The 13,542-nt window shown below is 39.9% G+C and overlaps 1 protein-coding gene across 7 annotated transcripts in view; it reads left to right on the top strand.

Moving 5' to 3' along the window:
* SH3PXD2A (SH3 and PX domains 2A) overlaps nt 1-13,542 on the top strand; it is a 376,426-nt gene that overhangs the window by 324,744 nt on the left and 38,140 nt on the right. For all 7 annotated transcript variants that reach the window (XM_073685348.1, XM_073685347.1, XM_073685346.1 and 4 more), the window contains one exon: nt 11,451-11,564. In XM_073685348.1, the coding sequence (XP_073541449.1) occupies nt 11,451-11,564 (114 nt within the window). The remainder of the gene's footprint in view (nt 1-11,450; nt 11,565-13,542) is intronic.

Below are 13,542 nucleotides of genomic sequence, written 5' to 3'. Positions count from 1 at the left end.
TTCAAGGGCAAAGTACCATATGAACATCTATCATATAATGAGGCCAAATTTATGGACTGCAGATTTTCTGAAGAGCCATCATACTGAGGAGGTCTTGTATTGAGATCTAAAAGAGTAACTATCATTTTAATTTTTTTCATAAATCAATAGCACACATGAGAATAAGAAACTTTGTAATATATCAGAGAAATCTACTTCTTTCACCTACTTGATTGATTTTTCACTCTTAATTCAGGAGTCAAATCTGTCTGTATTCAAACTGGTTTTCCCATTACTGAGATATGAGATGTCAGTTGGTGCCTATAAGAGTCTATGCAGATGGGAGGAGGAGGAGCTAGAGGCAGAGACAAACATTCTGCAACAAGGTCTCAGAACATGACAGTTACAGTTCTGCATAGAACTTCGTGAGCACCAACTGTCATCTCATGTCTCAGTAATGGGAAGATTTTACTGATAAATTGAGAATTTAGAGAATGAAAGATCAGTCCTGGATGAGAAAAAAGCAGATTTCTCTAGTAAGATATATTACAAAATTTCAGTGTTTTATGTGTACTGTTGATTAATGGGGGGGGGGGGTTCTCTTAAGTTTTACTCGTGGCTGGGACTTTTGGGATGAACGCTTGTAGGTCACAACATGCAGTTGTTTGGGATGTAGTATAGTCTGTGTCTTTTATGGATTAATACAATTGCTCTATTCTACCATGTAAGACAATACAAATATTCAGGAGATAAATATATGCAGTGAACTGGTTTGACTCGTGTGTCACAACGATTTGGAGCTGCCAAGAGACTCCAGCAAACAGAGATGTGTCCAAGCTAAATACATGAAATGAGACAATCTCCAGAAGATTAGATTACCCTCCTTGCAGATGGTTTATATATTTTCCATGTATGTATGCAGAAAAAAAACACTTTCTATACTTAAAAGCAATATTTTACTCAGATATTATGTGGTTTCTCCTGTTGGAATAAAAATTCCGTCTGGATCAGGCTGGTGGTGTACCCGGGTAGTTCCAAGGTAGAGATGGAGGCTTAGGTGGCTTTTGTCTCTTTATGGCACTCATGTAGTGCCTACATGTGTTATGGCTTCCTCCTGCTAGTGTAACATCACCATGTAAGAGAGAGACAAAATAATCTCTAAACCCTGTATGACCCAATCCACCAAAAGCAATTTCTCAACTCCTGCTTGATTGACCGTTCTGAACAGCGGCATCATTGCACTACTGACCTGAACCTTGCGCTCTCCAATGCTGCAAGCAGAGTCAGACATTCCTCTGCAACATTGGGGGCACGCACGGTGTCCAGCTTCAGAACAATTATTATATGCTCTATTGGAAGGAGCCTGTAAGTGCTGCATGTGCTTGGCCACCACTGATAGATTGCAGAGGTGGCTGGTCCTCTAGGCAACGAGCAGTAAACTATAGAATTATAAATCCCTCTGTTCTAAAGAACCGAGAAGATGTTTAATAACAAGTAAATTACAAAGTTGCTTGTTTTTACAAGCACTTTCCAATTTTAAATATTTATGATGATGGGAACAACCTATTCTTTCTTTCTGTCTTTCTTTCTTTCTTCCTTTCTTTTTTTTTTCTTCCTTTGTTTCTTTCTGGTCTTCCTTTCTTTTTCTTTCTTTCTTTCCATCCTTTCCTTTTTTCTTTCTTTCTTTCTTTCTTTCTTTCTTTTTCTTTCTTTCTTTCTTTCTTTCTTTCTTTGTTTCTTTCTTTCTTTCTTTCGTCCTTTCCTTTTTTTTTCCTCTCTTTATATTTTTCTTTTAATCCAACTTTCTTTCTTTTTTATTTCCTTTCTATAATCTTTCTATTTTACTTCTTTTCTCCTTAGTTCTTTTCTTTTTTGTTCATTCAGAGTAGCTTATTATTAATCTCAATCTTGGGATGTACCAGATAGCAGAACTTCTTGGAATCTGTTCTTTTCTGCATGTCTTATTAGGGTTGGGTTTGGTTTGTCACCTTTTCAACTTACAACATTGAGAAAGTTACATCAACAGTTTTTGGGATACTGGGGAATAGGTGTAGCAGAGCAAACCCTTCCTAATGTCTATGGACTACATACCGTAGTAGGAATTCTGACATACATCTGGAAACATAATGACATTCTCTGGCTGCATGTGGACCATTATCACATATAATTGTTTAAAGTCGTCACTACTTTATGTGTTAAGAAATGCAAATTCACCCAGCAGACGTCATATGGCCGTGTCTTAATATCTACATCTGGTGCATTCTCAAGACCCCCAAATGCCTTTCTGACATGGGCTGGAGATGATATTTACACCCTTTGTCTCCAAGGACAGAACAATAAGGAATTGATTTTACACTGTCATGTTCAATCCAAAATATTTGTCCTAAAAACTGAAAAGTTGTTAAATAGAAGCTAAAAAAGTTATAATGGGAGAAAAAAATGTTTATATATGACATTAGCCATAGGCAGCCATGGCTGGGGCTTCCAATGGCACTGTAATATATGAAAGGCTTACAAGTGGTCTCTTATCTCGTGAACTAGTCTCCAGACCTATGCACCATATTTATTTATAGACTTCTAAATAAAGAATTATGGTGAAAATAAAACTTTTTTTACATTGGCAATCAAGAGGCCGTAAAGTTTTGTAGATCATGTATTTATAGTTGGATATGTGATAAGAGAGACATAATGGGGCCGATTTAAAACTGGCCCTACATTCGCCACTATTGAAAAAATATATATAAAAACATATACCGTATGTAGCAGATTGCACCAAACTTATTAAAAGGTACATCATCTTAAACAATTTAGTGCATTTTTAACTGTCCTAAACTCAGAAAAAGGAAATCTATACCTGCTATGAGCGCAGGCAAATTCCCACCAAAATTTGTGACCTTTTCCTGGATTTAGACTTAAAGGGAGTCCATCAGCGAAAACGGACACTATAAACTAAGCCTTATGTAGAATATACAGCCCTTATAAAAATTGCACTTTTAGTGATCTAATCACTGGCAGAAAGTTAAAGGGGTTGTCCGGCCTTAGGCTACAAGTCTGCGGTCACGCCATGTGACTGCAGACTTGTGGATCGTCACATTGCATGCACTGCGCACTGTGAGGTTCCTCCTGTGCCGGCACTGGGAAAAGCAGGCGTGTGACCGCAAGTATGTGATTGGCATACATGTGAGCATGTGCCGACTAGATGGGCACGGCCTTACCCAATGCAAGTGTATTGAGCGAGGCCGGACACCGTTTAGTCGAAATGTGGCACTGGGGAATCCTCACAGTGCGCAGTTTGTGCCAAATGGTTTTGCATGTCCCTAATTCCTTTAGTAGTGATTGACAGCATTGGCTTGCCTGAGCTTTCTCTGCACTCTCCATTCTCGCTCCAGCCAAGCCAGCGCTGTCAATCACCAGTAATGGAAGGGATGCATGCAAACCCAAGGTGCCCGAAGCTTCTTGGCCACATAAAGGAGGGCATTGAGCACCCTTATTACCATATTTTATTAACCTTCAGCTTTTGTACACTATAGTCAGGACATAGATTTTTATAGGGGCTTTATCCTCTACAAGGCTATGCCCTTTAGTTTATACTGTCAGTTTGGTCTGACAAACTCCCTTTTAAGCCCCAATAATAAATCTGCCTATAAGTTGTTTTCCAGGCCCCCTCTCCTGGTACATCCTACCAACTTTATAAACTTTTGGTTGGCTTGATGCAAAATATAAATGTAATGTTTTTCAACTTTTTGAATGTTTTTGTTCATCTTATTTGAGACTCAAAGAATCAAAGGTTGGAGACCTCTGAAGTATTTAATATATCTGTTGTTTCACTTGATAGCTAAGATAATGTCTCACAACCATTGACTTAATGCATATTGGTAGTACTGAAATCGGTGTCACAGTAAGCGTCATACTGATATTTGGTTGTTTTTTGACTTTTGTCTAACACTTAGGTATGTTGCTCATTTCAGTATAGTGTTCCAGTTAAACATAGTAGAAATTAATGAATGTAACAGAGTAAAACATTTACCTCGAAGTTATCAAGTGCTAAATACATAAGCTGTTTTGGACTTGAGCGGGTGTAGGGGGAATATCTAGTTTTCCTCTTCTTTCCAGATTTAAGATTTATGATGCAGGATATATCCAGGTATGCAGTCTGTGTTTCCATTCTCCAGTCCAACATTACTGTAGATACAGAGGAGAAATTCTGAAATAATCCTGTGCAGCGAAGCCTTGCAGACATCTTGCTGATATAATCTAACATGCGAATACCCTTACTGACAAAAGCCTGGGGTTCATTCTAGAGTATAACACGGTGTACCGACCCCCAACTCAAACAGCCCAAATAATGGCCATAATGTCAAAGCACTCATCTTAATACAAACTATTGAGCATGTAGAACTGTACTTATATACTCTGTTCAGCCATAACATTTAAGCCACCTTCCAATATTATGTTGGTTCCCCATGTGTCCCAAAAACCAGTTATGATCCATCGAGGCACGAATGTTGCAAGCTGTATCTGCTCCAAGACGTTACCAGCAGATCCTTTAAGTCCTATATTTAAGGTGGAACCTGCATGGATCAGACTTGTTTTCCCAGCACAGATTTTCCATGGGACTGAGAGTGAGGGAATTTGGAGACCAGCCACCTACCATTTTTGATCAATTTTTGCATTGTTTCTGGGAGTATTTTCTTGTTGAAAGATGCCACGGCCTTTAGGGCGTCATGAATGAGTGTTTAGGTAGATGATACAAGTCAACGTAACCAGTGTCAGACTGGGGTGCCAAGGGCCCACCATTAACTCCAGGGCCCCACTTTTCAGCTACATGCAAATATCATCCAAACATTCAAAAATTTCCATAGCAATAAAATGGGTAGATTGTTGAATTAAAAAGACTCTGCCTTTGTAGGTACATTGTGAATTAAGGGTATTGTGCCTAATACTGCTCATATTAGAGGGTGGTGGTCACTCCTGCACAAGGGCCCACCGGACGATTCTCCTGTTCTCCTGTTGGCCAGTCCGAGCCTGAACGTAACATCCAAATGAATGCAGGGATCTAAGCTCTACTAGCATGGCATTGCCGAGAGCAGAGCATCACACTGGCTATGCCGACTTGTCTTCTTGTCGACTTGACATCTCTCCCTCAGGCAAGCAATGTACACACACACCACACACACTGGCCATCCACATGATGTAAAAATCAATACAAGATTCATCCAACCAGGTCACCTTCCTTCATTGCTCCATGATCCAGTTCTGATGCCCACATGCCAGGTTTAAGGTTATGCAATCTCATGCATGGCAAGCGGTGATGTGTGTTTTGACACCGTTCTATATAGGCCAAAATAACTTTTTTAGCAATTAGTGCTATAACCTGTTCCTGTAGAGATCAGACCTGATGGGCTAGCCTTCACTCCCACCAGTGGTCATTGAGCTTTAGACATACATGATCCTATCCCGGGCTCACTTATAGTAATTTCATGGACCACTTTTGGTAGATACTAACCACGACATTCCAAGAACATTCTACCAGACCTGGTAATTTGCAGATGCTCTGACCTACATTTCTGACTTTGCGAAAGTCATTCAGTTCTTTACACTTGCCCATTTTTTCTGCTTCCAACACATCAACTTTAAAAAATGTGCTCTTCACTTGCTGCCTAATATATCCAACATCCTTAACAGGTGACATCGTTAGAAGACAATTAATGTTTTTACTTCACCAGTCAGTGGTTTTAATGCTTATTACTTATGATGTACAGTGGTGGCCAAAAGTATTGGCACCCCTGCAATTCTGTCAGATAATACTCAGTTTCTTCCTGAAAATGATTGCAATCACAAATTCTTTGGTATTATTCTCTTCATGTAATTTGTCTTCAATGAAAAAACACAAAAATTGTCCTAAAGCCAAATTGGATATAATTCCACACCAAACCTAAAAAAGGGGGTGGACAAAAGTATTGGCACTGTTTGAAAAATCATGTGATGCTTCTCTAATTTGTGTAATTAACAGCACCTGTAACTTGCCTGTGGCACCTAACAGGTGTTGGCAATAACTAAATCACACTTGCAGCCAGTTAACATGGATTAAAGTTGACTCAACCTCTGTCCTGTGTCCTTGTGTGTACCACATTGAGCATGGAGAAAAGAAAGAAGACCAAAGAACTGGCTGAGGACTTGAGAAACCAAATTGTGAGGAAGCATGAGCAATCTCAAGGCTACAAGTCCATCTCCAAAGACCTGAATGTTCCTGTGTCTTCCGTGCGCAGTGTCATCAAGAAGTTTAACGCCCATGGCACTGTGGCTAACCTCCCTAGATGTGGACGGAAAAGATAAATTGACGAGAGATTTCAACGCAAGATTGTGCGGATGGTGGAGAAAAGAACCTCGACTAACATCCAAACAAGTTCAAGCTGCCCTGCAGTCCGAGGGTACAACAGTGTCAACCCGTACTATCCGTCGGCGTCTGAATGAAAAGGGACTGTATGGTAGGATACCCAGGAAGACCCCACTTCTTACCCCGAGACATAAAACAGCCAGGCTGGAGTTTGCCAAAACTTACCTGAGAAAGCCTAAAACGTTTTGGAAGAATGTTCTTTGGTCAGATAAGACAAAAGTAGAGCTTTTTGGGAAAAAGCATCAACATAGAGTGTACAGGAAAAAAAAAGAGGCATTCAAAGAAAAGAACACGGTCCCTACAGTCAAACATGGCGGAGGTTCCCTGATGTTTTGAGGTTGCTTTGCTGCCTCTGGCACTGGACTGCTTGACCGTGTGCATGGCATTATGAAGTCTGAAGACTACCAACAAATTTTGCAGCATAATGTAGGGCCCAGTGTGAGAAAGCTGGGTCTCCCTCAGAGGTCATGGGTCTTCCAGCAGGACAATGACCCAAAACACACTTCCAAAAGCACTATAAAATGGTTTGAGAGAAAGCACTGGAGACTTCTAAGGTGGCCAGCAATGAGTCCAGACCTGAATCCCATAGAACACCTGTGGAGAGATCTCAAAATGGCAGTTTGGAGAAGGCACCCTTCAAATATCAGGGACTTGGAGCAATTTGCCAAAGAAGAATGGTCTACAATTCCAGCAGAGCATTGTAAGAAACTCATTGATGGTTACAGGAAGCGGTTGTTCGCAGTTATTTTGGCTAAAGGTTGTGCAACCAAGTATTAGGCTGAGGGTGCCAATACTTTTGTCTTGCCCATTTTTGGAGTTTTGTGTGAAATGATCAATGATTTGATTTTTGCTTCATTCTCTTTTGTGTTTTTTCCTTGCAAGCAAATTAAATGAAGATAATAATACCAAAGAATTTGTGATTGCAATCATTTTCAGGAAGAAACTGAGTATTATCTGACAGAATTGCAGGGGTGCCAATACTTTTGGCCACCACTGTATGTTGCCGCCATAGGAGCACATTCATGATTACGTTAATACAGATATTGTATGCAGGTAATTTGTTATATTTGTCTCAATTGTGGGATTGAAATGACAATATTTCTACCAACACAATGGTTCAAGTGTACAAAAAAGTTTAAGATAAGTGGTGGTTTGCAGATGATGACCTGACTTGATCACCATGCAGCCCCTCAACATCTTGTCAGTCTGTCACACAGGGGTATACTCTGCTCTATGTGACACAGAAGTGTAGGTTTAACGGCAATCTCATGTACATGACCGACTGCGTGCAAAAGGCCTCAGGACACAGGGAAGGGCTATATCTATATTCCCCATAAGATGGTAGGTTGACCACTCGTAGTTCACATGAAGTACAGTAATGAATTTGGCAATGGCTGACTATGGTTTGCACTGAGACGATGCATTTTTCTTTTTTATGCCAGTTATGGAAATCAGCACCCATTGGCTATATCATAAAAATAATTAATTACTACTTTTACATTGTTTCTTATTACTGGTCCGTAGAGGCAGTTTCTATAGACTCAATGCACTATATCTATGTCTTTATGGAATAGGCTGTCTAGTATCTGTTGATTTCCATGCTTGACTATTCTGTTGCTTTTTTTGTGTCATAAAACTTTCTAAAACTTTATGAAAGTTGTAGAAATTAAATAAAGAGGATGGATTGCCTGTTTGCGTGACTTCAAAACGCCTGGCTGCCTAATCCCATAGCCTCATTAAGGAGGCCCTAGATATGCTGGTCCTGTACTTTACTATGTGACCATAATTGAGCCCATGTTAGTCATGTTAGTCAATATGATTTCATTTCTTGGCTTAGTTTCATCTTTCGAGCAGCTTATTGAATTGTAAAGGCTTTAGGTCACTGAGATCCTATGAAACTTCAGCTGACGATGAGAGTAAGCGCATGAAGCTGCCCTGTATTAGACATAATTACAACATTTTCCTCTGCTCCAAAAGTGCTCGGTAGGAATATAGCGTATGAGATATGATCAGTGATGTATGCCATTATGAATGCCAATCAATCATTATATGAGAGACGAGAATAGCCCTCTAAGGCTAGGTTCTTGCTTTGGATTGCGTGTAATGAATAGCTTTTCAGTATGTAGCGTGCGGCTTTTATGTCGATCACTTTACTTGATGTTCCTGCTTTTTAGCACTTTGTTGTAAAGTTGAAAGGAGGGTTCCACCCGTCCAATAAAAAATAATAGAGCTTAGAGTCCCATAATATTGCACCCCATTTATCCCTGACTGCTCCCCCGAAGATCCTTCTTCCGCCCTCTGACCACAGCAGTGTTGTCATCATTGCTTCCAATTACTGGTTGTCATTTTGGAATGAAGAACACCTTCAAGGTGGCTACAGTTTTTGAGCCTCAGTCAGATTGGAAATTAAAAAGAAAAGGAACTAGAAGTATAAAGGTAGCACCTATACTTGTCATTCCTGTCCTATTCTACTTCTGACTTTGGTCCAAAATTAACATGAAAAACTGCAGTGGTGCTTTAAAAAAATCCCATTGTTTGAAGCCAGGTTGTCCTGTTAGATGCAAAGTTGTTTTAATGTGTTTCCAATGAAAATTGATAAAACATACGCATTTGTTTTAATTTAATAACATGCCCCAGTAGACAATGGACAATTCATTGACTTTATTGAAAACAGTATAATGCTTCAATCCCCCTGCTTTGGGGCTGCAGGGAAATTGAACACTTGCCATCAGGTTTCCTTGAAGATTACAGCTGATCATTCGGGATCCCAGCAGTGTAAGGGCTCATGCACATGACCGTATAATTCAGTGAGTGTTATCTGTGGTTTTGACGGATGGTATGTTATTTTATGCGGCTGTGCACACGTCTGATTTTCTTCTCGAACCGCGGCATGCACGATTTGCCTCTAAGAATCACACTCACCTATTCAAATCTATGGGTCCGTGAAAAAAAATTGGACTGCAGTCGAATGATATCCGAGTGCATTCAGATTTTCACAGTCTGACATAATGGAGAAGGTGGAGAACCTTATTTTTTTCTCTCCGCCTATGAGAAAATTGGATCCCACTCTGATCAGTGTGATTAGCGGGCAGCATGGTGGCTCAGTGGTTAGCACTGCTGCCTTGCAGTGTTTGGGTCCTGGGTTCAAATCCCACCAAGGGCAACATCTGCAAGGAGTTTGTATGTTCTCCCTGTGTTTGCGTGGGTTTTCTCCGGTTTCCTCCCACACTCCAAAGACATACTGATAGGGAATCTAGATTGTGAGCCCCAATGGGGACAGTGATAAGGTCTGTAAAGCATTGTGGAATTAATGGCGCTATATAAGCGAGTAAAATAATAATAATAATTAGCATAATAGGACTGATTTTCTCGGATGGAGAGAAAACGACAATCTTTACCTGCCCTAACACTGTGACCAACTTATTGTGGAGTGCTGATTTTTTTTTCTTTTACAGAAAGTTAGTCTTCAAAGTAGTAAACATTTTTAACGGTGGTGTCCAGGCACAAAATATTGATGACCTATCAATAGTATAGGTAATGAATATTAGATCTGTGGTGGTTTGACACCTGCCCCCTCACTGATCAGGTATTTTTAATTCTGGCGGTGTCCAGATGGATTGAGCAGCTCTATTTAATGTGTCGCAGCCACTGCCGGTTACTGCAGATCAGCTCATAGTTTTGTGAATTGGAGCTGATCTGTAGGACTCCCTGTTGAGCCAAAGTCATATATGAGTAGGTTGCTCTTCGTACCCTTTATTCCATGCTGTTGTTAGGAGTAAGGCATTTACCCTGACTGGTTTCCCGTATATATGATGTGCAAAATGATAAGAAAAGAAAAAAAATCCTACTTGGCTATTTATCACATGTATTTATTCAGCCGGAAGGATAATGGCCCTGTTATTTCAGTCAGCTGAGTGTCATCCTGTGTCCCTTTTTTCAATTCCCAATTATAAATGAATGTCAAGCAATATGTGAATGGTTTGTTGCATAAAAATAGGACCCAACAATGGAGATCTGTTTTCAATAACTGGAATTTGGCATTCCTTGCACGCCAGCTTTTTTCCAAATGGTTTGCGGACGAGTGAAACAAATCCTTTATATGTAACAGATAAACATGAAACAGCATATTCTGGCATTTCTGTTGCTTAGTTAAAGAAAGACTTATTGAGGTAGTCTCTGTCACCAAGCAAGTACAAGTGGGTTTCCAGAACTGCGCTTTATAGAGATGACCACTGGGTCCCCAATTATCGCTGTTGTTGTTAGAGGATTTTACAATAAGTGTTTGATTCCCCTGCATACACTCACACTACATTACATGCACATATACACACACATTTAATGGATAAACAACTTAGTGGGAATGTGTCTTTAATGTGGCAGAAATTGGCTCGTGATGAAGGATTGAAATCTGCAAAACCACCCTTCTCTCCGCAACGCATACAATGAAATCCACATCAAATCCACAGCAAAATTCATGACAAATTCAGATGTAACTCATGAAGATTTTTCTGCATATTCACGGTTGATTTTTTTTTTGTCTCACTCAATTTACTCTGAGTGGATATACCTAAATGACTGAGGGTCCTTAACCAGGAAAATTGGTTTTCTAAACCAGCACTCACTTTAATGTGTGGAAACCTGTCCTAAAATGTTGTTGCTAAACGTGTAACACTTTCTAACTGGACACACATACGAAGAGGCAGCGAGATATTTTTATGCAGAAAACTGTAGCTTGATACCTTTCTTGACATATTCAATAACACTGATATCTCCGACAGTCCCATAGAAAGTGAATGAAGCGATGATGCGCATGTTTCCATTTCTAGGATTAGATAGTGATCAGCAAGTTATCACCTATGATGTCTCCTAGTTTTCTGCATCAAGACATATTTCTGCATCATGGTACAGTTAAAATGTTATGTTAGGTCAAAAAATGCTACATCTGTATGTTTTTCTGGATCAGGTTCTTGGAGTGCAAATATTAGCTAACCCCATCAAGACAGGTGGACAGTCTTAGAGATCCATTTAGTAGATATGTTATGGTAGATGTTGATGTATGTTTTGTTTCTTTTAGGTTGGTGGTTTGTAAGCACAGCAGAGGAGCAAGGTTGGGTTCCCGCCACTTATTTAGATTCTCAGAGTGGTACCAAAGACGATTCTGAAATTAACACTTCTAAATTGGGAGATGGTAAGTTATATACTTTCTATGCTACATATATAGTGTATATATATATACACTACATACATATATATGTCACTTTATTGTTCAGTGTGTAACACTTCGGCACGTTACTAGAATTTGTCCGTTTTACTATTTATTTTAGCAAAGAGGTTGAGACACTAAGGAAAAGACACTCAGAATTGGCATCATAAGAGATGGAGGTAGATTAAGTTTGTTTTAGGTTTTTAACACATGTAGCAATTTGTGCCACATGGCTGGGTGCCACACTGCTGTAAGCTCATCCAGTTTACCACAAACTGAACTTCACAATAAAACAGTATTCAGTACGCTCCTATGCTTCACCCAGCTGCATATTATCATTTAAAACGTTTTTTTATGGATTACAATATTCATGTCCTGTCTTTAAAGGGGTTTTCTACCCCAGGACAAATTTTCAGCAAGCAGTCCAGCTTGCCAATACTAACAGTGTGTAATATGCACACTGTTAGGATTCGAGCCTGATAGCCAGTTTGTGCAGTTCTCAAGTGCCCACAATCACGTGCCTACTAGCTTCGCATCCACTTTTCTCACTAGAATATTGAGAACAAGCCAGTTGATAGTGTTAGTATTCGTTAAGTTTTATTGCTGGCTGAAAGTTTACTTTTAGGTGGAATACTCATTTAAGGTCCACCATACACCGGAATATAGGCCCCCCCATGCACAGCCGATGATATCTGTCCCCCGAAAAAAGGATCAACAGGCCCGATTCTTCTCTTCCACAATATCATCTGTAGGTTGAGATTCGGACTGAGGACCCCAGAGATATTAGACTGTTGGAGAGTTTGACCAACTTTAGTCTAATATATATGGATCCTTTGGGATTGGTAATGAATATCAGATTAGTTTCAGACTTGGCTAGTGCTGTGGGTTCATTGCTTACAATGCTCAATGAATCTGTCACTATGAAAAACATCTTGTTCTGTTCATTGCAATACACAGAACAGCTTTGTACATGAAGCCTATGTACACTACTTTCTGCTTCAACAGTGATGGTGGCAGAAATAGCTGTGCCTATTCCAGACCAGAATCACCGCCATAGTTCTGTTGCCCAAGCATACAAGGGACTACAGGAATAATTGACCATGGGAAGTAATGTCTCTGGGTGGAGGTTCCAACTGGAGCAGGGGAGCATGAGCCGTCTCTTCCTGGAGTCGGGGAGATTTGCTGGCTCTTCAAAGAGTCTGGGACATCATCCCTTTTTCTATGAGTCTCCTGAAAATTTCGGGATAGTTGGAAAGGATGAATACTTGCAATGGGGTCCAAGGGGAGAAAGCTTCGTAGGGTGCCTTCTTCAGTATTCATCAGGTAGGAACACTTGATATCGATGTTCTACCCAACAAAGAGAAAAAGGACCGGCCCCTCTGTTTTCTCTGTTATGGGGATTGAATGGAACCTTAAAATTAGATAAAAAAAGATACTGTAACTGTTTGTGGTTATTTTAGGTATGCATGTGGATTTTTTTTCTACATAGCTGTGCACATGGCCTGTGTAATAAAAAACAAAACACTGGATACAGGTCCGATGATGTCCATTCCTACTTCCAGGCTCTGCCAAAAAGAGATATGTGGCTTTATTTGAGGCCCCATCATTTGTTATTTTGGCTACCACTGGTCTGTAGCCAACAGAAATCTGATGACGACGAGTAAGTTTTGTGAAACCGTTAGCTCGTATTTGATGGAAAATGCAAATTTTGCAGCTTCAAAGCAAAAAATGCTGTACAGTTTGGAAAGTAAGATGTAATAAATATTTTACTGTGACTGAAAGATATTTCCTGCACGGCAGAGTCTGTGTCATGTTTTAGAAAACCACAGTGGATAAGTGAAAGTGTTGAAAAATAGATTTTGTGTACTGTAAGTGCATGGATTGTGTGGATAGCAGATGTATTATTTAAATGTTTGCATTTCTGTCTGAATACATTACGTTCTATATTTTATTCATCACGAAC

Source organism: Phyllobates terribilis, unplaced genomic scaffold (genome assembly GCF_046119375.1).
Source record: "Phyllobates terribilis strain yellow unplaced genomic scaffold, ASM4611937v1 Scaffold_5__5_contigs__length_657084704, whole genome shotgun sequence".
NCBI lineage: Eukaryota > Metazoa > Chordata > Amphibia > Anura > Dendrobatidae > Phyllobates > Phyllobates terribilis.
The sequence above is the reverse complement of the archived record's forward strand: the minus strand, read 5'-3'. Positions and strand labels throughout refer to the sequence as shown.